This window comes from Cygnus atratus, chromosome 8 (genome assembly GCF_013377495.2).
Source record: "Cygnus atratus isolate AKBS03 ecotype Queensland, Australia chromosome 8, CAtr_DNAZoo_HiC_assembly, whole genome shotgun sequence".
NCBI classification, from domain to species: Eukaryota; Metazoa; Chordata; class Aves; order Anseriformes; family Anatidae; genus Cygnus; species Cygnus atratus.
This window is the reverse complement of record NC_066369.1, coordinates 31,646,123-31,671,598: the sequence shown is the minus strand read 5'-3', so window position 1 is coordinate 31,671,598 and position 25,476 is coordinate 31,646,123. Positions and strand designations below refer to the sequence as shown.

At 40.0% G+C, this 25,476-nt stretch overlaps 1 protein-coding gene across 4 annotated transcripts in view; it reads right to left on the bottom strand.

Moving 5' to 3' along the window:
- LRRC7 (leucine rich repeat containing 7) overlaps window positions 1-25,476 on the bottom strand; it is a 156,947-nt gene that overhangs the window by 109,226 nt on the left and 22,245 nt on the right. For 3 of the 4 annotated variants that reach the window (XR_004781423.2, XM_035564492.2, XM_035564491.2), the window contains exons 2-3: window positions 10,203-10,394; window positions 7,013-7,100 (exon numbers count right to left, since the gene is read on the bottom strand). Coding sequence is in view for 1 of the 4 variants with exons in the window: in XM_050712363.1 (XP_050568320.1) it covers window position 7,017 (1 nt within the window). In the remaining 3 variants the exon portion in view is untranslated. The remainder of the gene's footprint in view (window positions 1-7,012; window positions 7,101-10,202; window positions 10,395-25,476) is intronic. The other variant, XM_050712363.1, reaches the window with a different exon arrangement.

Sequence of the window (25,476 nt, the reverse complement as noted above, 5' to 3'; positions counted from 1 at the left end):
CTGACAGGATGGAAACTCCTCAGCAGGTACCAGAGCTGCACAGTGGTGAATCTGGGCTGTTACCTTCTTATTTGTGGCTTACTCTCTATTTCCAGTTCAGACGGTTGCAAGCTGAGTCAAGAATAGATACACGTAAGCACGTACCCAAGTAACAGAGAAACCTGGAAAGTTTGAAAAATTCCAGAGAGATCAGGATGGAAGTTGCTGAACTAGCACTGAGATTTGTGAGCGTCAATTTATAACAGACAATTTATAACAGAATCCTTTATAATAAAAGGATTTCATGTTGTCATCTTCTATGATAGAAAGAAGATATTATTTAGCAGACAAAGAACCTGTCTTCTGGATTTAGAAGATGATTATCATAGATGTCAGTCTGATTGAGAAAGAAGTTCATTCTGGTTTAGAACAAGTTGTTTCTTGAAATTTTCTTCAGTTACTTTTTCGCTTGAAGGGAGTTTTCCTAAAAAGAACCGTCAGCTTACAGACACACATCTGAAATTAGAAAGCTTGTTGAAAAATATTCTGAAGTATGGTATAACTAATATACGATGGCTCCCTAGCATTTTCATGACAAAAAGCATACCAAATATTTTTCCTACTTCATGTACATTGGCAGCAGCTAAATTCCAACCCACACTTTTATGATCTTCTAAGATATTGCATTTGTATACAAGTGGCCCATTGATACACAATGTGCATGTTTTACAAGTGAAGTTGATTCTAGAAAAAACATGCCAGACTGGCATTGTGTATTACTTCATGAGTTCATGATATTAAACAAAGATAAGGGAGGAGGTAAACAGAGGATGTTCACTTCTTCCTTTCCTCCACTTCTGAAACATTACGTCAGCCAATAAAAAATTTAAATTGGCCAAACTCCTCCGCCTAAGTGTACAGTATTTGCCCTTTCCAAATAGAAATGTCAGACTCTGCTATGACTAAAGATGACTCACAACCAAAATCTCAGCTAACTCTCAGATGAAATCAAGGTTTGAATTTTGCATGTAAACATTTCCTTTCAGAAGTGCATAAACATATACTTTTGAATGCACATTTTAATATTAATATGTATCCATAAACATTAAAATGCAAGCATTCTACATAAAATTGTGTTTTGCTCATATTTAGCCTCGTGTAATTTGTTTGCTACCCTTATCTGTATTGTCAGTAATTCACAACATTTTCACGTGTCAGGAGAGGCGATTCCCCCCCCAGCACTGCGAGGCCACCCCCAGAGTGCTGTACCTAGCCCTGAGCACCCCAGCACAGGTCAGACCTGGCCTTACTGGAGCGAGCCCAGCGAAGGGCCACTACGATGACTAATGGACTGGAGCACCTGACACACTGGACATGAAATTCCGCCTGAACATATGAAAGCACTATTTTAATGTGAGGGTAGCTGAGCACTGGCATTGGTTCCCAGAGAGGCTGTGGAGTCTCCATTTGTGGGGATATTTAAACACCGCAGGACACGTTGCTTTGCAGCCTGCCCTAGGTGACTGCTTCAGCAGTGGGTTGGACCGGACACTATCAGGAGGCTGCTGGCAGCCTCCACCCTTCTGGGATCCTACAGTTCCATGAAATTTTCTAGTTAAACCTGGTTACCTGTGGATTTCCAGTGGAAATGGAAAGGACACATAGAAGCTCCCTCATCTTTAAAGAAATAGAAGTGAAAAGTCACACAAAATATGAGTCTTTCTTTCATGAGGAAAAGGAAAGAAGAATCTAAGACAAAGTTCCCCAATGCTGCAGGCTTCATTTCTGGTTAAATGCAATTAATCCTTTACTATTAAGAAGAACAAAAAGTGAAATTTCCCATTATCTAATCCAAATTTGATTAATATTCCAACAATGGTGTTATTAACTTTTCGTATATTACAGAAAATACTGCTGTGCAAGTGTCTGTATTCCCATACACAGACAAAAGTAATAAATGTAACACCGTGCTCCAAAAATTCAGACTGAGCATTAATTAGCATCTCTGATGCCATTAAGTTTCAGGAAAGTCAGCACACAGAATATGAGATTCATCCCCATTCAAAATTTCTTGTTTGAATTCTGTGAAGACATTGTGTGAGGTCTCTGAAACTCAGTATTTCTGATTCAAAATCAATTTTCAAAGTTTCAAGACCAACTTCAGAGCCAAGCCTTTGTTTAAAAACGTATTTAGTACATTTTATATTAATTCAAGTTGTATCAATTGTAACAGTGCACAGAATGGCATGGCTTATCATTTCAAGTCATGTAGAAAAATGAAACACTCTGAACTAATTAGAGGAGCAGCTGTTTTTAACACCCATGTGTTAGACTGCGATAACATTTCTAGACTACTGAAAATAGCTGCTCCTCCAATTTACTCAAAAGGTGTCCAATATTTTCTGATTCAAACTGTCAAGATGTTCCATTATAACACAAACAGGAGAAACTTTGACCAAGAAAATAAGGCAAAATGTAGCAGTTTGTAGTGGTTTAAAAATAAAATAAAATGAAACAAAGACAATATTTTGACTTTCATGTATATAACATCCATATGCTGTGTCAAATAATCTCAAACGACATCAAATGTTATTTTGAACTTTTAGTGACAAATAACCAAGTAATTGAAACAAAAATTACTACATTTCAAAGCAAGTTTTAAAAATTAAATTCTGACATTTTCCATATAATTTAGGTAAATTACTTCCATTTCAGAATTAGCTGTCCAACTTCACATTTTGACAGCTTCAAGAATTTCCTCGAAAGCGTGTACGTAACTCTGTTCTCTTTGAAACAGACTGAAAGTTCCTGGTCAGGAAGGGATCAAAGTACTACTAACTGTGAGGCAGGAAAAGTGGGTTTGATTATTCACTTTCCTGTGGTGGAAATGCTCCTACTAACGCTTCAGGAGATGGAGTTTGTGCCTGCTGATCTAAAGGCAGAGAACTGAAATCACTTCACATTTTCTAAAAAGACATATGAGTATTTTTAAACAGCCCTGACTGACATGCTTCATAATCCTAAGCACCTGCACATTAATTTCTATGATGACAACTCCTTCCTGTCCTAGCAAGACTTTCTTGTGTCTCTATAACAGAGAGAATAAAGCAGCTGGAACCTAAACCAGGGTCTACCTTACTTAACAGAGCTATGAAATTAAGCACAACATACCCAAAGATGATGTCCTCACTCTTTACTCCCTTTACTCATTATTTCATCACGAGGATGAATCAGCAAACGTGTGGTTTATTAACATCGGCATGTTAACTATGGATCTTCCAACAGTGATCACTCAGTCCACTAGCAGTGGTAAGATCCACCACTGAAATTCAATTCAAAACGCTCTAGCTTTTGGGAAGGCCACAAACACCAAGTTTTTAGCTTTCCAGCATGGTCTACATCAAACAAATAACATAGTTCTGTGATTTTTCCTCTGCATGTGTTGCATGAGACACAGACAATGCTTGGAGAGAGAACTGCTTATCAGATGTTTGGAGAAACATCTCAAAAATCACTTAGCCAGTTAATGCCACTACTTAGAAGGCATTATCAGTTATATGGAGACAGATAATCTACATGAATCCACATCAGAAATACAATTTGAATCTGTGACTAATCTCCTAAATAATGTAGAACTTTTTTTTTTTTTTTTTAGGAACATAGCCACGTTTTTTGTATATCTAGAGTTGTGAAAATCAGATAAGATGAACAGTGAGGGCTGCCTTTAAAATGGCATTAGCTCTGCCATACTGTTAGAGTATTTTTCAAATTGACTCACATAGAAGCCCTTGGATTTAAATTACCGTTGGCAGCTCATGCCAGAATATTATCTTATTTTTCTCAGCAGTTTCATCCCTCCTGACTATAGCTAACTTCCCTATGCATTTTTAACGCAAGAAAGTAGAACTCGTTCCTGCATTTGTAGCCAAATTGCAAGGAAGGGAAAGGCTGTCAGAAGTCAGAGTCAGTGAATGGCTGTGGTTGGAAGGGATGTCCATGATGACCTGGTCCAAACCCTGCACGGCATCAGGCAGGAGCAGCTGGAGGAGGCTGCCCAAGACCGGGTGCAGTCGGGTTTGAGTGTCTCTGCAGATGAGACTTCAACACCTCTCTGGGCAGACTGTTCCAGTGTTTCATTACCCTCACAGCAAAAATGTGTTTTCTTATGTGCAGGTGGAATTTCACGTTTCAGTTTGTGCCCATCGCCTGTTGTCCCCTCTCTGGACACCACAGAGAAGGGTCTGTCTCCAGCTTCTTCACTCCCTGCCTTCAGGTATTTGCACATTTATTTGCATCCCTCCTGAGCCTGCCCTTCTCCAGGCCCAGCTTGCTCAGCCTCCCCTCATAGGAAGGACGCTCCAGGCTCTTAATCATGCAGTGGCCCTCCACCAGACACGTGCCAATGTCTGCATTCAGCCAGTGTCTAAGCAGTACGAATGAGAGGGCTCTTAGCTGGCCTAAATTGGCATCATTATATTGATTTCAGGGGGAACTCAGATCTATTTAGATAGATAATGGCTCCATAATTTGACAGCAGTAAAGGCAACCACTGAGTTGGAAGGAGTAAACATAAAAACATTCTCAGTAAAGATGAGTGTTATATATCCAGTGGTAAAAGTTTATACTAATTAAGTAGCATCATTGAAGCTAAGAGGTAGCTGCTAAAAAAATCTCTTGATTTTCAGTTCACTTTCCTCATAATTATAATACAAGATTTTGGTACAGAGAATCCTTATTGTTCTAGAACAGGTGTTTTGTAGTTGTTTGAGCTTTGAAATGCCATTTTTCCCATTTTTGTTTTCCAAATTACAAATGTGTTAATTGAAAACAAAAATATATTCCGTACTGTGAAAAGTAATCAAGGACATATAGTTAAAGGTTTAAAATATTGATGCAATTTGATTTTGATTTCAAATGTAATAAATATTTCTAATGAAATGTATGCATCATATAATAGTTCGTACCAAAACCTCTACAGGCCAGATCAGCTTGACAGGTGTTCTGATATCACAGCACCGTGATAAAGTACATATCGGTATAGTGGTTTTTACTACTCTATCAAGCAGCAGACACGGGACAGAGGGCAACGTGCTTACTGACATGATGTTGGTCTAAAAGCCCAGCCCCATCTGAGATTAGCACAAAAGCCCATGCCAGTGCACAGCACGGTCAGATTCCCTTCCCACTTCAAGACAAGTACACCAGGAGTAACATTCATTCATCTTCCTGAATTCAGGAGAGCTGGTAGAAGAACAAAAAGCACTGTTATGAAAAAACATGTTGACACATTTTAAGTGAGCTCCATGATGTGGATGAAATCCTGCTTTTGCTAAATTCAAGCAGTTTTGCCTCTGAATTCCTCCAAACATGGAAGCAGGATTAAGGAAAAACCTGATTAATACAACAGACTTGCTCTCAGAGAAGATTGGTTTTTATATCCCACCCTGCTTATTGCAAAAATCTGCTTCCTCAGCATGATTCAAGAAAAAAAGAAAAAAAAAAATCAACCATGGCAGCCTAAACGTTTTTTACTTTTAAAATACTACAGAAAGTGCCTCATTCTGCAAAGGCAGCCTTAATTACATCTCTTGAATATAACACAAGTTTGTTCTTTTCTGTAAATAAGCAAACAGTCCTAACTGAAGGTGACATTAATTTCCACTCCTGGAGAATCTAGTGTGCTACTTTAATATATACACATTTACACACATCTATGCTGTTAGATTTATTTTACGAAGAATATTACATAGTACGTATCTCAGGAAACAGTTTTTGAATCTTCAGGAAAAGTTCGAAGAAAATCAACTATGTATTCCCAATGGCCAATATAACGTTGTTAACAGAGATTCCAGGTCTGCTTTTGGTTATGATATTTTTGTTTATTCATTGCTCGCATACCAAAGCACAGGCAGAAGTTCACCATGTTCCAAGTGCTACTCCCACTGCACTCGCCTTGACATATTTTGACATCTGTTACTGGTTCTTTAACAAGTTTTTACATAAGTATAATATCAGACTGGATTTTCTCAGATCATCCCTTTCATCAAGCAATTTGGAGATGAACTAGACATTATCCAAGCATATTTGGGCCGAATTTCACAAATAGTAAAACTTGGGAAAATAAAAAAAATCTTTCTAAATGAGGTTAAAAAAAAAAATCAAAGAAAGGCTCCACTTTTTATTGATATAACCCTACCAGTAAATAGGTTACATTTTTAAAGAAGATAGTTATATTAAAAAAAAAAACACTAATCTTACCAGAAGTAAGCAACAGAGACTTTAGAGAGGTTGTTCCAATAGGGCTGCTTATTGTTCATTTTGTATCTTCCTAATTCACTTTTATTTGAATGCCCACTTTGCAAATAATCTCCTTTACTTCACTTCAAAATGCCATAACAATAAAAATACAGCAAACCCTTCTGACATATTTAGATTGCTGTTCATTGTTTGCTTGCATTTTAATTAATTGCAACATAACCTTTTCAAGTAGATTTAAAGCTTATTAAACAAGACAAAACCTTCAATTTCAAGATGGAAACAATTCATTGAAAAGTAAGTTTTCATTTACATTTTAAAGCTGACCCAGTAGACTGATGGCCATAAAAACATTCGTATTTCTTTCTCATGAAGAGAGCATACCCTAATATCTGAGCCCTTAGATGATAATCACAGTGTAGCTGGAACCTACTCGCAGCTGTACTTGTGTAAATCTGTAATACTGTCATTTATTTCAGTAGATTTCAGCTGAAATACTCTAAAAGCAACATTTGTTTTAAAATGAATGGGTAAGTGTTAAAAGAACTTGCAATTTAGCACTCTCCACACTAGACACACACTGTACACTACCAAGTACTATATTGTTAGTTAATTCATTCAGATGATTCTTTTCCTCTTTTTTGTTTAGACTTTAGAATGAAAATCTAGTGACTGCTGCTTAGCACCCTTTCAGAATGAAGTCTATGCATGTGCATCAATTAAACACCTCTGATTACAAGAATATTAATATTTATTAAGGAAAAAAGGGAGTATCTACTTGCTGTTTATTTTTGTAGCTGTGTAACTTCTTGTAACTTCTAGGTAGTGACCATTTTGATTCACAACAGTTTTCACGTGGTGAGTTCCTAAAAAAAAAAAGAGAAGAATTTTTAATTATGTATGATTAAAGAGGCCCCATTAAAAGCAAGTAGGTCAGCACTTCCTTTGAAAAGACTGCTTTGAATTAAGTCATTACAGTAATACTTGTGCTCCAAGTTGCCTACCTTTTAATTTACACATTCTACTCTTAACATAGGCCCAGCCTAACCAGTTAACTTTAAAATGCTTGAAGTGAAATGAAAATAACTTAAAAAATGAAAAGAAGGGCAAAGCTATGTCTCCAAAATGTGAGTTTCCTGCTGTTACTCACCTAACACAATTGTACCATTTTATAAAAGTTTGATAACCTCATAAAATCAAATTTATACTAGACCTATCCTGATATCTTGGCACTTGCCATGGATCACAATGGATAGAAGTTATTATAATGGACATTTGAGACTGAAAGGTAAATTTTATTGATATCCTTTTAGTGGTGTAATAGAAATATGAAAATAAAAAACTTGCTATAAACAAATGTGCCAATGAGATAAGTTAGAATGAAACTACCTGACTGAGTAGGGGAAGAAATGGACTCATTCTGTATCTTATGGAAAGTTCTCCAGCAGTTAATTTACAGAAACTCCATATATTTACAGAAACTACCATCTATACTCTCCAGTATTATTTAATATCAGTACCAGCAGAATATCAAAGAAGTGCCAAACATCATGCTACTTCCTCTTCACTCAAGCTTGTAAGCAGATATGAAAGAAGCAGATCACGAAGCTCAAGGAAAAAAAAAAAAAAAAAAAAAACACAACTCTCTTACACCAGGTTCACCTTGAGCTCAGTAAAGCACAACTTTTTCTTAAATCCAGCTCCTTGTTTTGATCCAACGACTGTCAAACACACCGGTGTACACCTACAGCATCCATAACCCCAGACTAAAGGTGCTGCACCTGTGCACACCTGTGACCAGCCATTCAGAAAGGAGACGCGCTCATGTACAGCCACTCACCAGCAACGCACCCGGACACTACGCCGAGCTGGGTAAAACGCAGCCAGGCCGTAAAGACAGAGGGAAGAAATACGGCAATGCTCCTAAGCTGAATAAATAATGGGTAGGGATTAAAAAGTCACCGTCGTGAAGAGAAACCCCAAATTTGAACTTCGAGAAACAAGTGCAGTAACAAGTGCAACCCCCTGCAAAAATTTCCAAATTAACATTTTTCTATTGAGAATAATCTTGTCAAAAACAAAACTTGTCATGCAAACATGTTCCTACAAGAGCTTTGTTTTCCAAACAGAAGCTGCAAAAGTGTTCTGATGAACTCAAGATGATCCAATTTAACCTTTCTGGAGCAGAATACCAAAACAACTTTTAAATTAAATGTTTTATATCCTCTAACAAACTCAAAATGGAACTTTTGGCTTATATCAGAATGAAAGGCTCAACTGATCATTTTTTAAACAGTGATTTTGGAAGAAATTCTGTAGTCTTTGTTTCAACCCAAATGAAAAAAAAATTCCTCTGGAACTGAAATCCCCCAGTTTGACCAGCTGCAGTTTCCAGGCAACCAAATCCCTCTCCGAAGGAGGATGCTTAAAGCAGGCTGTGGCTTGAGCACAACTTCCCCAGAGAAATGCAGCGTACTTAGCACACTTGTTTGGAGAAAAAAAGAGGCATATGGGAATGGGAAGGTGTCTTGAGCAGCCACAGGGAGATTTTGGACAGCTCTGACACTGAACATACAGATGGAATTGAAAGAACATACAGAAATCTCCCTATCAAACTAAGCCAGACAGTAAATAATGAAGCCTGTTCATTTATTGTCTAGCATGATTTAATCTTATCGTTTGTGCATGGCACAGCCAGCCAGCTCCAGTCACCCACATCCACAGCTAGGCATGATCCAGGACAAGAAAACATCTCAGAGGGGAAGAAGAGGACACATCAGAAATGTTTTTATTCAGTATTTTTAGAATAAAGACATTAATGAAAGTAACAATATCTAAAAGCCTCGTATTAGGGATGTTCTAGCAGAGAACACTGTTGCTTTGTACAGCACCCCTAGGGGGAAACTGTCTTCTGAAAGGCTTTTAAACAATATTTATAGGCCCAGTAACAATAATATTTCAAAGCCTTTGAAAACCAGCCTTATTGCACTTGGCTAGTCTCCTTCATTATTTTCCCTTTGTGCATGGCATAATGACCTTCTATCAGGTCCCCCACAAAAAAACTATTTCAAAATAAGCTGGAAAATCAGGCACTTCAAAGTTAAGAAATGCCTAGAATAGGTTGCCCTTATAACCTTAATTTTACCCAATTTTTTATGTCTACAGTCTTCAATTGTACGGTATTATCAATGTGGTTTGGGCTCTGTTTGAGGCAGAAGTACTGTGAAAATCAAAGCAAATGTGTAATAAAGTCCAACAAGAATGCCAAAGATCTGTATGTCACAGTTATGAATTGCTTTTCATAAGCATGGAAAGAGGAACAATTTCATTTCAGAATTACTCACTGCCAAATTTCTACATTCTGCATCAGATACCTGAAGCATCAGAATGTTCAGAACTCTTACAATAATGTTTAATATCAGTAAGTAAGCTACTCTTCATAGGTCCTCAGAAGCTGCTCTGATAGTTATTAAAACTTTAAAAAAAAGGAAAAAAAAGACAGAAACAAGTCTGGAAAATATCAATAAAATGCTTCATCTAGACAATATATACACAGCTGAAACTGTGTGACTAACCTGTCAATACTCGGCCTGCTTAGTTATACACAGCGACACTGTTCTGTCTGTAAATCAGAGGAACAGATCTAGCCTTGGAAATTCAGCCTCCAGAAAGGAAGCACACTGTATATGACTAATATAACAGTAAAGTAATTTGCTTTTGTATTTAGTTTTTCATTAATTTTCAATGAGCAAAAGGATAGGAAAACAAGAAAACAGTGAAAGTCTAATAAATTTGTCCACTACAGAGACATAGTAGGATACATGACTGAGAACCTGTTCCTGCAGGTAGCAACAATATTTAAACATAAAAGCCTGCTTTCTAGCTACTTTCAGCTATAAATATGCCTGAATATGGCCAAAGACATAGCACTACTGCTTTCCCAGTATGTAGCTTTTTATTCCTCTTACCAGCTCAGCCTGCGCCTGGCTCACACGAGTACTTCACTGATTTACACTTAGAAACTTCGGGCAGAGATGAACTAGGCCTGTCTTGTTCAGATAGAATCCGTCCTCTGGATATCAAATGTTTATCTGGAGAAAATAATTCTAGTGTTTTATTTCGTATCTTCAGAACATGCAATACCTGGAGGCACGTACAACCTGGAAACACAGAACCCAACAGTCAGTGTCTTACAGAAAGCAGGTATTTGTTCAACATGTCGTTCCAAAGGGACAAATTCTTCAGCCACTTAAAACCATTTTTTCTCCAGAATAAACTGTTTGCTTTTTAGTGTCTAGCATTGATTTATAGCCCTTAAAATGAGAAGTCATCCAGACTGTGAGCGTGAGAGCAATTATATTCCTATGATGCTGTGCCCTTCCCAACAGGATAGAATAAGAGCAGCTCTGTTTGCACATCACTGGTATAAATGCAAAGATTTCCAATGCACTTACAACATGTTTTATGCTGCAAAAACACCTCTTACAGCTTAAGTGATAAATACAGATGGGTATCACTTGAGAGCATCATAAATTGTATCAGATTTGTGAATGTGGCAGGGTCTCATCCCTTCATAGTCAAGTACTTACGACATATAATTGGATTACTAAAAGTTGTAAAATACTTTTTTCTCACTTCATGATACAGTTTAGTCACAGCTTGTAAATCCTGCAGAGCACCAGTACAGCAAGCAGCATGCTAGTACAGTAAGGAAATGTAAGGACTTTTGCCCTAAGCACTCAGTGCATGGATTTGGCGCTGGCGGACGCAGCCTCTCGCGACCCACCAGGCTCACTAGCAAAGCTCCGGCCAAAACCAGCTCTCGGCACACACCTGTGCAGAACAGGCAGGCAGCACAGAGGAAAAGCTTGTGCCTGATGAACTGCGAGTGACTACGCCCTGTCCTGGGTGCAGTGCAGGGAGCTCCACTTGCACAGCCTCGTTATCTCTAATCAGGAAAGCTGTCAAAACATTCCTGTCCAAACTAGGGAAGGGTCTGGATGCCCCAGATACTGGAGCTCACCAGACTCATGTTATCTTAAATCAGATGATAATCCGACTTCTGTATGTACAGTAGTATTTAATGTTTCTCTTCTTTCCCCTTGAATATTTTTGCTATCAACAGTGTCCCTCTCTTTTTCCCCATCCCATCTCCCATTTAGAAAACCAGCTTTATGACAATTGCCCTCTAGAACCAGGAATTTGTACTTATCAATGCATTACGACAACTACAATGTTATTTCCATACATGTTCAGAAAGTAAGGAAGGTTGCAAACCCATTTTTCATTCTTTCACTGCTGTTTTAGGGAAGAAACTGTATCAAGGACAGCCAGTCTCATAGAGGAACAGAACATTATTTCCTATAAGCATCAGTTAATGAATGCTCTATTTTAGGTGTTGTGACTTTCCAACAGGAGACAGAAAATTGTATATAATGTAATATAATGGAGTTCAAAAAACAGTCTGGTACTGCTAGCCTTGGGTTTCCTAATAAACCAAACACCAGCTATTGGGAAGTTATTCTCAAGATGGACATATTACAATTCATTTCAGCTATGAAAATTCCAGGATATTTGAGAGAAATGTGTAATTTCCCTCAAACAATAAATACAGAATGATGCACTACCAAACATTATTGTTTGGTCTATAAGAGAATAGATTTGTTTAATACAGCATTTAATCTCAAAGATGAAAAATTATATGCATCTATAAAGGATTCTAGCCTGGGATAATACCTAACTTAGCCCTTAAAATCAGAAATTGCTATTTTCCATTATCAGAAGGTTTACTTACAGGTTTTTACACAATGAGTTTGGAAACTAATTATGTCACACACACAGAATGGAATTTATCTGAAAACAATCAAGTAATAACACAGTTCAGCAGAACCAACTCCATTTTTTCAGATGAACAGCTTTCATTGTCACAATAAAAAAAACTGAAAATGGTCATTCTTTTTGAAAATTTCAAATGGGAGCTGCCAACTAAAGAAAATACAAACTATAATAAGCACGTGAAACCAAGTTTCCTGTCAGTGTGCACGTCCCATTCTTCACTGGATTCAGACTCGGAAAACCAAGTTCTGTGACACTCAGCAGTAGCAAAGCAGGCTTTCCTACAGAAATATGTTTTTTGTTAAATTCCCTTCTGGTAAATTGAAGCTTTCTTCTGCGATGGGGGTGTTTACAAAGTCTCTTTGTTTTGTGGTTCCCTCCTGTATGAGTTTATTCAGCAACCTTCCTCCTTAGGTGGGACACCTGTGAGGCCACTTAATTTTTTTTCTCCTGTCCCCAGATGTGTCAATATTTAATTACACTGCGTAACTCTATCCAGTTTTCAGAAATCAATCAACACAATCAAAAGTTAACAGAGAAGGAGAGAGTGAAATACACGCGTGTGCAGCGCACAGCTCCAAGAACCTAAGGCCACCTGAGCACTAGGGATTGCCATCTCGAGGCACCGATGCCGATGTGCGGTGCTGCCCCGGGGAGAGCTGCGACCCTGCGAGCACCGGGGCCGGGGCACCACCAACAGCACCAGGGAGAGCTCCGGGCCCCGAGCTCGCTCAGTGAGGAGAAGCCGCAACACCAGGAACCGGGCAAAAACCCACAACTGAGCTAGTGCCATGTCTGGGGGCGGATTTCAGAAGCCTCAGATAGCCCTTGACACAGCCTTCGGACACTATGCTCCTGAGCGTATCTTCCTGAGACAAATCCATGGCAGTTGGCACTGGAAAAATCAGAACCATGGTAAGTAATCTATTTATCTATATATTTCAAATGAATCATAGCAGCATGAGTTTATTTCAAACAAGTGCTGTATATCCATAAAAAGAGGACTGGAAGCCAGCTCATCTAGCCTGTCTCACTCCCTACTACCAGGAGCTCAAGTTTCATGTGAAGGAACCTGGGCTGGCACCTTCTGCAGCACTAGCTGTGTAATTTGTTGAAGTAGCAAGCATGGAAAAAGTACTGATTTTCCTGTTCCTCCACACCTTGCCCATGTCATGCTCTTGGTAGATTGTCTCATGCAATAGAAGTGTTTATAAACAAAGTGTTTATAAGCAAAAAAACAAAAGAACACAAAACCCAGAAACATAAAAATCCACAAAATTTTAGACCCTTCTTAATTAAGGCAAATAAGAGCAATATATATTGGTGTACTGACTTATATGCAAACATCAACAAAATTAAAGAAAACAAGCATTTGTAATAACACAGTGGTCTAAAATGTCAGAGCATTATTCTAAATTAATTTTCACGGAAGTCTGAGTTATATAAGCACATGGCAATATCAATCACCTTCTGAAGTGACAGACAGCAGTTTTGAAAAAAATGAATGAAACTTGAATGATATATGCATAATTCTGAGCTATATTCTGTCATCCACTACACTGTAAATCAGCTTGAGAGCTAACTCAACTGACTCTTGCAGCCTTTCTTTTCGATAGGAAAATCCTCCAGGGCACACTTCTTCCGTAGCAGTACACGTTCCATTTTTTCAGCTGGCTTTCAAAATTAGCTTTGTGCTGACAAAAGGAATAAAGGTTTCCTTAAATGCAGGAGTCGCTGTCTTTAAGTGCAGCCAAGCATAGGACCACCAGTTGGGTGAATGTAATGACATGTTTAGAGACTGGGGAAACTCTCAACAGCACAAAGAAAAACGGAGACATTATATATCCCAGGGCTAGAATATATTTTAGATGAAAATGAAGCTTATCCTATTGTCTTAGCTGGTCACAGGAACTCTGCAGGGGAGGTGAGGGATAATTGAAAACTGGAACCTTTCTGTTCATAGGCTAGCGTGTCTGTCTTTATCCACTGGACATATTTCTGCAATCTGAGACATGGTGAAGTTACTTGATTTAGACTGATCTTTATCGTGTATCAGGTCACTGTAAGTTTTATGTGCAATCTTATAAACTAAACAATGCTGCCACTTTTTAGGCAAAACTTTCAACATCTTTCAAGGCCCCACATACCATTGTTTGGAAGTAATGAATGATGATTCAACACAGCTCAGTGTCATCTATATATCCAGCTGATTAATATTGTCATGAGCTATCAAGAAACTAAGTTGCTCCCAAGTGCCCAGTAGAGAGATACAGCCCATTGTCTAAGTTCTGGAATCACTCCCATTCACCCAAAACCATACAGGTCTTCCACCAAGATCAGAAAACAGGGAGTTTATACCACTGAAGCTCCCAGCAACTGAAATAATTCAATTACGTTTTTGAGAGCTTAAAAACAGCACATAATTTCCAAAGAAATAAAAGCCAGATTAGCTGAGGCATGCCCATCAAATGCTAGACAGTTCTGTATGCACTAGTGGATAAAACAAGGTCATTTCTGCAGGTCAGTGATTTGCTCTGGCTTGGCTCCTTTTGTTCCCGACACTTGGCAAAATGTATTTTTAAAGGATTTTCCATGCGGTTATTTTTAAGACAAACAAGTCATTTCAGACCCTATATTGAGGTTACAAATAATTCTCTGGAATGAAGCCTCTAGACTTTGCTTCTGTTTCTGTGCAGAAAGCACTATTTTCACTTGAGAAAGGGTGATTAAATTCTTAATTACCCAACTTGCACATAAACGTGTCTTTCAGTAGAAGTAAATGTGCTTTTTATAGATGGAGGTTAAAGCCCAGTTTCAAAATATGTCCCTTGGTGTCTATTCAGTAACTACCAAGCTGCTAAGAACTTGGAGAAGTGCACACACATACTCATACAGTGTCAGAGACTCCCTCTGGACGCTCAATGAGGTGCATCACACCTCTGCCTTTGCAAGCAAGTGTGGAACATCTATCTGCACACTGCAGTCAGGCTGCAGCGGAGGGCACTGCACCCGGCAAGCTGGCCTCAGATCCCAACAACGATCGGAGAGCTCTGCTAGCAAGAGAGGCATATTTATGTGCACTGTAAAGATAACACTTAAAATAGTTTTGATTCCATTTGGGAAAACAATTTTAGTGAGTGTGAATGCGATTGTGCTCTATATCATTCTAATTACATTGTGGCATATCTCATAAAAGGAATTCAAAAAAAAAAAACAAGAAAGGATTTGCATGTTGTGTAGTTCATTGGCACAGTATTTACTGTCAAATACAGTAAATATTCCCATACATTTAAGAACATTTTATCCAAAAATGTTGGATATGTGAGAAAAAAAACGCTTGCGTGCTATCCTTTTAGAACTTCAATAAAGCCAAATCTATGACTAATAACAAAGTGTAATGGTTAAAGATGGTTACATCTTTAATAATAGATATTAGTCAAAGTGTCACCAAGTGTGGTTTCTATAATTTAGTATCTCATTCAAAGATCTATTTTTCAGTACAGCTAATGTCAAGTGCTCAAAACCTCTACAAAGATAACACACTGATTTTATCCTGTGCATAAGGGCAGCACGGAAAAGAAATTAAGATGAGTAATTTCTCCTTAGCAGCTTGTAACAGAATGGTATACAAGCCAAAATTTTAAATGGATTTTAAAAAGCATTCAGACATGGGGGGGGGGGGGGAATCTAAAAACAAATAATACAGATAAAATGTTTGATTCAGGAAGTCCTTGAGGGGCTACCCGTTAATAGCAGTGTATGCCAGGGAAGGATGATCTCATGCGGTAGTTCTATAAGCATCATGTGTATAATACCAGGCTCTTGAATGCCAGTACAGCCACCCTGGTCTCTACTTCTCCCTGCCATGAGCAGATTACCGGCAACCTACAGAGCACACACTGCACCGCCATCAGACCCCTTCAGAAAAACGGCAGGACACAGAGTCAGGGCATGGCCGAGGCTGCAGGCACCTTTGGGCCCACCTGCTCCAGCCTCGTCTCCAGCAGGGCCACAGGGAGCAGAGCCTCAGCACCACGTCCAGGACACAACCTGTGGGAACAGCATCCAAGGCCCTGCTGAGGCCCTGCGCAAGGACGGCAGAAAAAGGGGAAGTTTGAGAAGTATCAGAAGTCCTGGTAGGAAATGACTTACTTGCACTGTTCGTACAACAGAGACAAAGCTTCCCTGAGAGCTGCCATAAAACACCTTGGTTTTAGGAGGCCCAAACGTCCCTCCATGCATGTTCCCTCCTGGTCGCTGCCACCCACGGCCTCCTGCTTTGCCACAGACATGCCCCGCACCGAGCAGCGGCAGCCCCAGAGGAAAGGCAGGGACGTATTTGCCCTTACTTGGTTTCCTGCCTTGCCCTTTAGCAAGGTAGATTTCACCGCTCATATTTTCCTAACGGTGATGTTAGTTACAATCCATTACCTCGTTTATGTGATAGATGTGAGTTCTACTGAAATCAATGCAATTTTGTACAGCTACCGAGGCCTGCTCATAAAGAATGCAAGAAACACGCTACAGGATGAGGTCACCAGAGCCCAATGCTGCAAATTTCCTCTGCAAAGCATCCACAGGAGGAACAGCCTTTAGCTAATCCTAGTCTAATATTAAACATCTGAAGACTTAGGTCCTCATAATAACGTCTAAATAATAATATTAACCAAAACCAAAAATAAATACAGAGATAATTGCAACAAGCAAAGGTAGAAAGATACATTTTAAGAAGTATGTTTTAATAGGTTATAAAAGTGTATTTAGGAGGATCCTTCATGGCACTGCATGGACAGGACAAAAGAAGGTAAATTGAGCTTTAAAAAGAAAAACCATTCCTGAGTCAGCATAGAAATGAAGCATGAGTACATACAAATGTCTACTGACAGAAGCAAATGACGAGGGGACACTAAATCCAAGCAGAAACGGGAGCAAATACTTCCTATGTGTAAGACTATAAAAGAGACAGACGGCCTTATGAAACAAAACTGTAGTGCATGTGAAAGATAGAAAGAAAAGTTAAAAATGACCCTGGGAGAACTGCCCACCACACAGATGAAAATAATAAGAGTAAAAAGAGATAGATAAGTGCCTGGAGAGTAGAGATAAGCAACATCATAAAGCAAATTATTTGCTTTGAGCAAGGGAGGGCAACTCTTTCTGTTGTCCCTGCAGCACTGCTTTACAGAGACTGCAGCTAACTCTGCAGAACCTATTCCCGAGCCTTTGCTCATTTGAGGAAGAAATAAACTTCTTGTAGAACATACTGTAGGCCCATCTCTGTGTACCCACTTAGGCATCTTTACTGCCAGGAAGTAAGATCCCTTCTGTATGAAACTGGAAAAAGTTTTCTTCTATTTCACTTCCCATCAACGTGCAGGAAGGAGGAGAATACAGTAGCAGCAACACCTGACTCAAAAAGAGTTGGGAATCAGACATAAAAAAACAAAGAAAGAGTAAAAGAGAGTCAAGGAATGTGAAAAGGGAGGTGGAACATTGCATTTTTCTTCAGTGGTAATGAGGAAAATCAAAAAATGAAGAAAAAAAGCTTCTTCCAAAAATTAACAGTTAAGCACAACTCTAATATGAGAGAAAATTACTGCAAAAAGCTGAGATGGAAGAGATGATATCCAATAATGATTCACTCCACATTAAAAGGAGACAGGAGAGATGATGAGAAAAAAACAGCCTAAGTCTCTAGGAAAGGCTCCTACTGTGGAAAATTAGAGAACTTAGAGAAATACGTATTGAGAAAAAATAATTAGCAATTTTTTCCAGATGAAAATTGATTTCTCTAAAGTCTGATAATAAAGGCATGATAAAGGAAATACGTGTGAATGAAAGGAAAAAATATTGTGTCTGCAAATCTGAATAGTGATTAAAGGCAGAGCACAGAATTAGAAAAATATATTTCATGATTATTGACAAAAAAATATTTAAAACCATCTCGCCACCTTCGTGATGTCATAACATTCATCAAATTTTAGAACATGGGGGAAATCACAGGAAGTTATATTGGGATATGTACTGAATAGAATACAAGATTGAAGTGAAATCTTCTTTTGTCTAACAGATGATGATGTATAAGGACAATGACATAAAAACAAAGAAACAATGACCAGTTATTTTAACAGGTAAATAGTCCCTTAAGTAAAGCTTCCATTTTGTCAAGTACATCAAAGTTAACCTGAAAAACTTTATGTTCCTATAATAAAATGGCACTTGGCCTGCCTCGCATGTTCAAACTTTCTGTTAAAGAAATGAGGTTCAGAATCCAGCAATGTGACAAGAGAAGAATCCCACAATGCCCTAAGTGCTTCCTGCAAAACTCAGCCAGCCAGAACACCACAATAAGCTGTGTTTTGTGGGAGTTTCAAAGGACTGTAATGTCTTCAGCTTTATGTTACAGAATACTTTAAAAAAAAAATAAATCTTTAATTTGAAAGTGAATTAAATTACGATTGCAGCTGCTGCAGCGCAGCTAAATGTGAATATGTTAAGAATACATATTGCGAGGCAGCACACTTTTCATCCTGAGTGTGTGTGTGTATATATATACACGCACATGTTAGCTCTTACCTGGAACTGAATGAGGGCAGGAATGGGACAAGGAGCTCTAATTGGCCTTTTAATTCTATATCCAGTTAGTTTTTTTATGTTACATATGGAGTGAATAAAAAGAAAAGAGTAAGTAGATATAACATTAAAAGAACCCCAAATCAATGTAGTATTTGTATTTTAGTTATTTTATGTTGGCGTATCACTATGCCAGATTTCTCTGTCTTCACCTCAAGATACTCTCAGGGACTTGTTAGGTAACTTAATTGAAAAACCCTTCAAAGACGTATTGTCTGTAGAAAATTATAACAGCAAATATCCCTACTTAAAGGAAAGGGAAAATACAGAGCACGAGTCATTACTAGACAGTGACTCCTTTGCTCTTTTTTTCCATTTTTTAATTTGCTAGAAAGCAATGAAGGGTTTGTAGCTAAAGAAACACGCACCCCTGCTATGACCAGCCTGCTTGCTTTCATTCCTCAAGCACTGCTCCCAAGACACGAGCTCTGCAGCTCCCCAGTGAGCGTCCGACCCACAGCAGCAGCGAGCACCACGCGGCCGCTCTGCCATGGTTTGCGCTCACCCTGCCGGAGAGGCATCCATCACTGCTCCGATGGATGTGGCTCTCGCTGGAATTCAGGGCAATCGCTCATGTTTCATCCTGGTAATTTCACTTCATTAGCTTCCATTTCCAAAGCACATACATTTTTTTCCCCACTGTACAGATGTTCATAACGACACAGGCAATATATCACTCTTAGATTAACAGTGCTTCATCGTTCCTGCCACCCAGCCCTCCTATGTGATAATGAAACCTTATGAAACCACTTGTGTATCCAGCTAAAACTTAGTTAGGTTTAAAAAGCCTAGAGAATAGATTTAAAAAAAAAAAAAAAAAGATATTTAATAAATCTTCCTTTCTTGTGTCCAAAAATGGGGGTAACTAGCTCAAACAGAATCGACTGATTAACCAACTGTTCTTTAGGTACACGAAATCACTGGATTCTTTGTTTTAACCCTAAATTTAATATGGTACTGCCCATAAAAACAACGAATAAACAGTGCTTTTGTGACTTTCCTACAAGAGGCTCTGGAATTTGTTTGCACTCTTATTCCAGGGCCAGGCCATTAGTCCTGTCTGGTAGCAAGATGCAAAAATGTGGGTCTGCAACTCAGGGTTCCCAAGCAAGGGAGGAACAACCTGTGGGCTCCCACAGGGAGGGCCCAACTCACCCTTTCAGCACACAATCCATTGCTTCACAGCCTACAGCACTAAAGCTCCACGTAGCACTGTCCTTCTGATGCACCAGATGCTCTTTCTCTCCTCAAAATAAAACAGCAATTTAGAACAAAAATACAGACATACAAGCAGACACATTCAGGCAGTCATATTCACACACTCAAATAAGCCCTGTGGGTATCTGTGCTGGAAGCCAACCAAGTACAGATTTATTCCTCCAGTTTAGCCCATTAGGTTTTGACTCCAATGTTTCCTTCACTAGAAATGCCAATGCCCCTACTGGCTTCACTCTGGAGTAGACGTAGTGTCCAGCAATGGAACAGCCTCGTGCTTAGATGCAGTATCTCCATCCCAATGCAAACGTGGTTGCTGAGATTGCAGTGTTCATAGGATTGCATATATGCACGTATCTGGACACACACTTCCCTCACAAACCCTGTCAGACTAGAAGACAAAAGGAATTGTAAAAGCCCAGTCTTTTCAGCAGTCATACACTGCTGAGAAGGACTTCTACACCAAACTCTGCCACCAGCCTCCCGCCTTCAGCCACTCAAACACCAGTAAGGCCACCCTGAAGGCTTAGGTGGGATGCCTGATGGCCGATACGATCACGTCAGAAGATCACAGATCAGGACGATACAGTTAATTTGTTATACAGAGCTGTCAGAATAATTTTTTGCTATGGAATAACTAAAACAATCTGCCCATACTTTCCTTTTTATTAGATGTTCAGAGGTAAAACGCTTTTTAGCAGAATATACACGCCACCTATCTTTATAATCACACAGACACCCTTACCTTTTTTCCTTTCTTTTTCCATGTATAGAATTATCTTCTGGCCCTTTTCATCTCTGGCACAATGACAAAATAGCAATCCTTTTATATTAAGAGGTTATTTATTGAAGCAAAACACACCTGAATAGCTTAAATCAGATTAGGGAAGGAAACACTATCTCATGCTAAAGCACCTGGTGGAGCACCGGGAGATCTGCATCACGTCTTGGTGCTGCACACAACGCACGATGACGGGCAGCTGGTGCTCCCAGCACAGCCCACAGCACCCCACATTTCCAGCACCCACAAAGGGTTTCTCCATGAGCTTGGGCTGTTCTCTGTACATCAGTGCGGCTGCAAATTGGTGCACGTTGTTGCCTTAACGACTCACAGCCTCGTTAGTTCTGGGCTGGCTCAGGTCGCATGGCAATCTGACCATAGAGAACTGCCAAACAAAAAAATTCGGGGTCTGATCCCTGTGCCTTTACCTGACATCACAGAAATACTAACATGAGCACACAGGCTCATCCATGATTCAATTTCACTATTTGTATTAAAATTTTACCACTAAGTAATCTGACAGGTATTTATTTCATTTTTTGCATGGTACGTGGCATTTGGAAACATGCCGGCTTGGTATGCCCCTTACTGATTTTTGGTACAGAAAAAAACACTTCAAGAGAGTGAAAGCCAGCAGAGATCACCCCTACACTTGGCCCTCCATTACAGCCATGGTCAGCAGCTGGCACCTCTTAGTGGTGTGCAAGCACCACCATGCTGCCTAAGAAGACAGGACATCTCTGGGGCCAGGCTGGGCATGAACGAAATGCGTTAAATCTTAACAACAAGCTATAAATCTTAGCAATAAGCTACACATTTTTAGAGTGCAGACACCTCTCCTGCTGGCATAAGGATCCACCTGCAGGCTGCCAGCTTCTGCACCAGCTGTAGGGGATAGCTGCTTTCCAGGTACTCCTTGGGCTGCTCATTTTCTCTTACAAGTGCTCCTGGCTGCAGCTGCACTGCTTCAGCCCCAGGGCACTGAGCGTGGGCCCACCCTCGCTGCAGGTTTTCCAGCTTTACCAGGTGAATGTCCTTCGCTGAAATACTCGTGTATTGCCCAGGTGCCTGGAACAACTCCACGCCAAGGTTACTGGCGAATAACCAAGGTACTGAGAGTGAGAAACCCAGGGAGCCAGGACTTGTAAGACCACGAGGACCCTCAGACAACTCTTCGCTGAGCCTCCGGGTCTGACCTCCGGGACTCCCCTTTCCACAGAAAAGAAGGCACTTTACAAGTAAGGCAAACACCCTCCCCAGACTCTTCCCACCAATTTTTTCCCACCTGAAATTCCAAACAATTAAAACTAATTTCTGATGCTGCATGTTACCACTTATTAATCAACCTGCAGATTAACTGATTATCAGAATTTATATTTGGCTTTTATTTAATTAAAAAATGAACTAAAATTGACTTGTAATTCAGTGCATACTACTCATTAACAGCTAGGGCTATCAATATGACTGAACACTATCATACAAGGATATTCTTAGAAAAAAACTGATCTAATTTTGATGTGCCATTTTCTATTTTATGAAATCAAAACAGCAGCAGAAGCAGCAGATCAGCACGGAGGTTGCACAAACCACGAGCCCCCTGCCCCACTGGGCCAGGGGAGCCCTGCAGCAGCCAGCAGGACACGGCCCCACGGGCACAAAATCTGGGATGGGCGACTCCTGCACCCCAAGCATCACTCGCAGTACTTCACAGGCATTTTTCGGCATCAGCCGTTGTAACAGAGGGCAAACAGAAGCCTAATTTCACCCTCACAATGATTTGGATTTCAATAATTTCCAAATAATGTGTTTTAGTTTCATGAAGAGCTTTTCTCATGCCACTGGGAGCAGTTCTGGATAGTCAGACTATAAAATATATAAAATAACCCTATATAAAATAAATAGATTACATTAAATAAACTCTAAAAAGTGAGCTTAAAAAAGTCATGAGTCACATTCCCCAAAACACAACAACTTGCTTTAAAAATGCTGATGGAAGAAATAGGGTTTGCATTCTTTTTTAGTCGAGCCTGACGTGAGCCAGGGCCATGCCATGCAAGTTTCCGCCGTTAGGCCCACGCCACGCGAGTCTCCCCTGGTGGGCCCACGCCAAGCGTATTTCCCATGCAGGCGGCAGCAGCAGCAGCAGCGCCGGAGCTGTCAGGAAGGACAGAGCCTCTCACCACCGACTATGTGACGCATCCGTAAGCCAGCCCACGGTGTCCTAGCACAGGAACTAGGCAAGCTGCAAGCAGTACTTCAGGAAATGGTATAAAATAAAACGCACCACGGTGGTGGAATTCTGTTCTAGCTTTGCGCAGCTAATTCCCTTGGAAAGCGGTCTCTTTGGAGGCACCATGACTTTGTCACACCCAAACCATGCTGCTGCAACAGCCCCCTGCCCATCTTGGACTGATCTGCAGTCAATAGTAACCACAGAAGTTTATTTTTCAGGTCAGTTGGAACTGCAGAGCTCCACTCGCCCATCACCTCCATCCGGTGTTTCCAGTGTACCAAGAGATATGCATGCATCACAGTATCAGACACTAGGCAAGTACTTGGAATGAAACTCCCTACATAATATAAGCAAAAGACCTATATTTACGTTTTGCCTGTTTACAGGCTTTTATATCCTCGTTTATACTTTTTATATTTATGTTTGAATGTTTAGATGTCTATATATTTCTGTGCTTATACTTATGCATTTATATTCATAAATTTAGGTATTTATACACATATATTATGTGCTTATATACTTACATATTTATATTTATACATAAAGACTTAGAGGATTTCACATTGAAACTGAAGAAACACTGGAGAAAACAAAAATAATTTTTGTAACTACATTCAATATTTGTTGCTTAAGATTTAAAAGACATCAATAACTTCACATTCATTTTGACATTAAAAATGTTATTACATTCTAGATTTTTTTTCCTGTGCATTCTTTATACCTAACTCCAAGTGACAGTAATGGGAATTCTACGAGCCTTTTTTAAACAACAGAATGAACCTTTCAGCTTTAAAGCCTTTGGGTTTACTCAGTGGTTTTTAGCCCCTGGGGAGACCTGGGGATAATAGCTCACGTTAAAAGAAGATCTGTATTTTACAAAACGCAGGGAAAGGAAAGTCAGAGCCAAACATCTTTTGTATTAAAGGTCACACATTACTTGGTGTAAGCAAGGTTACTCCTTTGGCTTGGACAGAGCTCCTCCAATTCACAGCAGCTGAGGATTTGGCTACTTGTGTCAAGGTTCACCATTCTACCTGCACCACTCCAACTACAAAACGCTTTGTGGCGTATCAATCACATGCAAGGCAAAATGAAATGAATGATGTGGCTTAACAGCATTGCAATGTACCACAAAAAGTATTTCTGACAACTACTGTGGCTTTTTCGTGTCACACAGGAAACCACAGAGAGACACCAGAGAGCCAATTCAATACGCCATTTGCTTGTCATCTATTTAAATTATATTACAAATATATGTCATGATCGACAGCCATAAGCAGAGATCTGAAATGTTGCTGTATGTCCCCATCTCTCCCCTCATGAGGGGCACTGTCAGCTCTCGTTTTCTCTCCTCCATCCCGGCAACTTAAGGCGAGCTTTCACAGAAGCGAGCTGTACAGTATGGTCAGCTCAACCAGCTGAACAAAAAGTCACCCCAAGACAAACACTAGAGAGATGTTATGCATTCTGTGGCATACACCAAATTTCAAAAGGAAGTTACTGAGTATTATATCACTTGGCAGTCCATTTTTATTCACTGATGTAAAATACCAGCTGAACATTAGTAACTGCCTACGGCTATGCATGTCTGCATCGCTGCTTCGGCTCATCAGCTTCATTCGGGCACTCCTCCAACACAGAATAATGGCACGTTCAGTTTGGAAGTGCTCATCCTTGGTTCCTCCTTTCTCCTTCCATCCCAGTGACAGTTCACAAAACTGAAAAACTGCAAATACTTTTTCTTCATTACAAAAGCGTTGGCCAATATTCTCCAACTGGCAATAAAACAAAAATGTAACATTTGTGTTAAATTCCAACTGACAGTCAAAAAAAAAAATCAGGTTCTACGTTAAATATTAATGATTCATTTTGTTTCCATTACAGGACAGCTAAAAAGCGGCAGTTCAAGATTGTTTCAGAGCCCTCCATAACTTTAAACACACTAAGGCTGTAGATGTGCATGTGTATCTGTCACAACCGATTTTGCTCCAACTTATTGACATTCTCCTTATGTACATCACAAGGCACCAGCTAGAATTTTTGGGCCAGATCCAAAAAATGAATTACTTTACCACTCGGATTTCTGTGCTCTCTCAGACGCATATGCTTTCTAATGTTATTTAACATTCATGGCTGCTAGCAATAATTAAGCACTCACTGGATCTGCAGAGGATGCTCCTGGTACACAACGAGGAAGACAGCCCATGCAAAAGACAGAGGAAGGGAGGGGTGACCAGCGTGGGGCTGGCCATCCTCCGCCGTTCTGAAGAACCACGACTTCTTTGAAGGAGCTCGTCTCAGGCTTCCTGCCTCAGACACGGTTCCTAGAGAGCGCGTTGCCCGCAGCCCCGAGGCAGACAGCATTGGCCCGCGTGTGCGAGCCGCTGATGCAGGCAGAGCTCTCTGAGCTGTCCAGGCCCTGCGGAGAAGGCCTGGCCTGCCAGCCTGGCACTGCAGAGCTGCCACACTCCGGGCAGCTGGCACGGCCGCCGTCCTGGGCACCAGAGGCCTACGGCAGCTCCAAATCACCCCGGTCGCCGTGCCA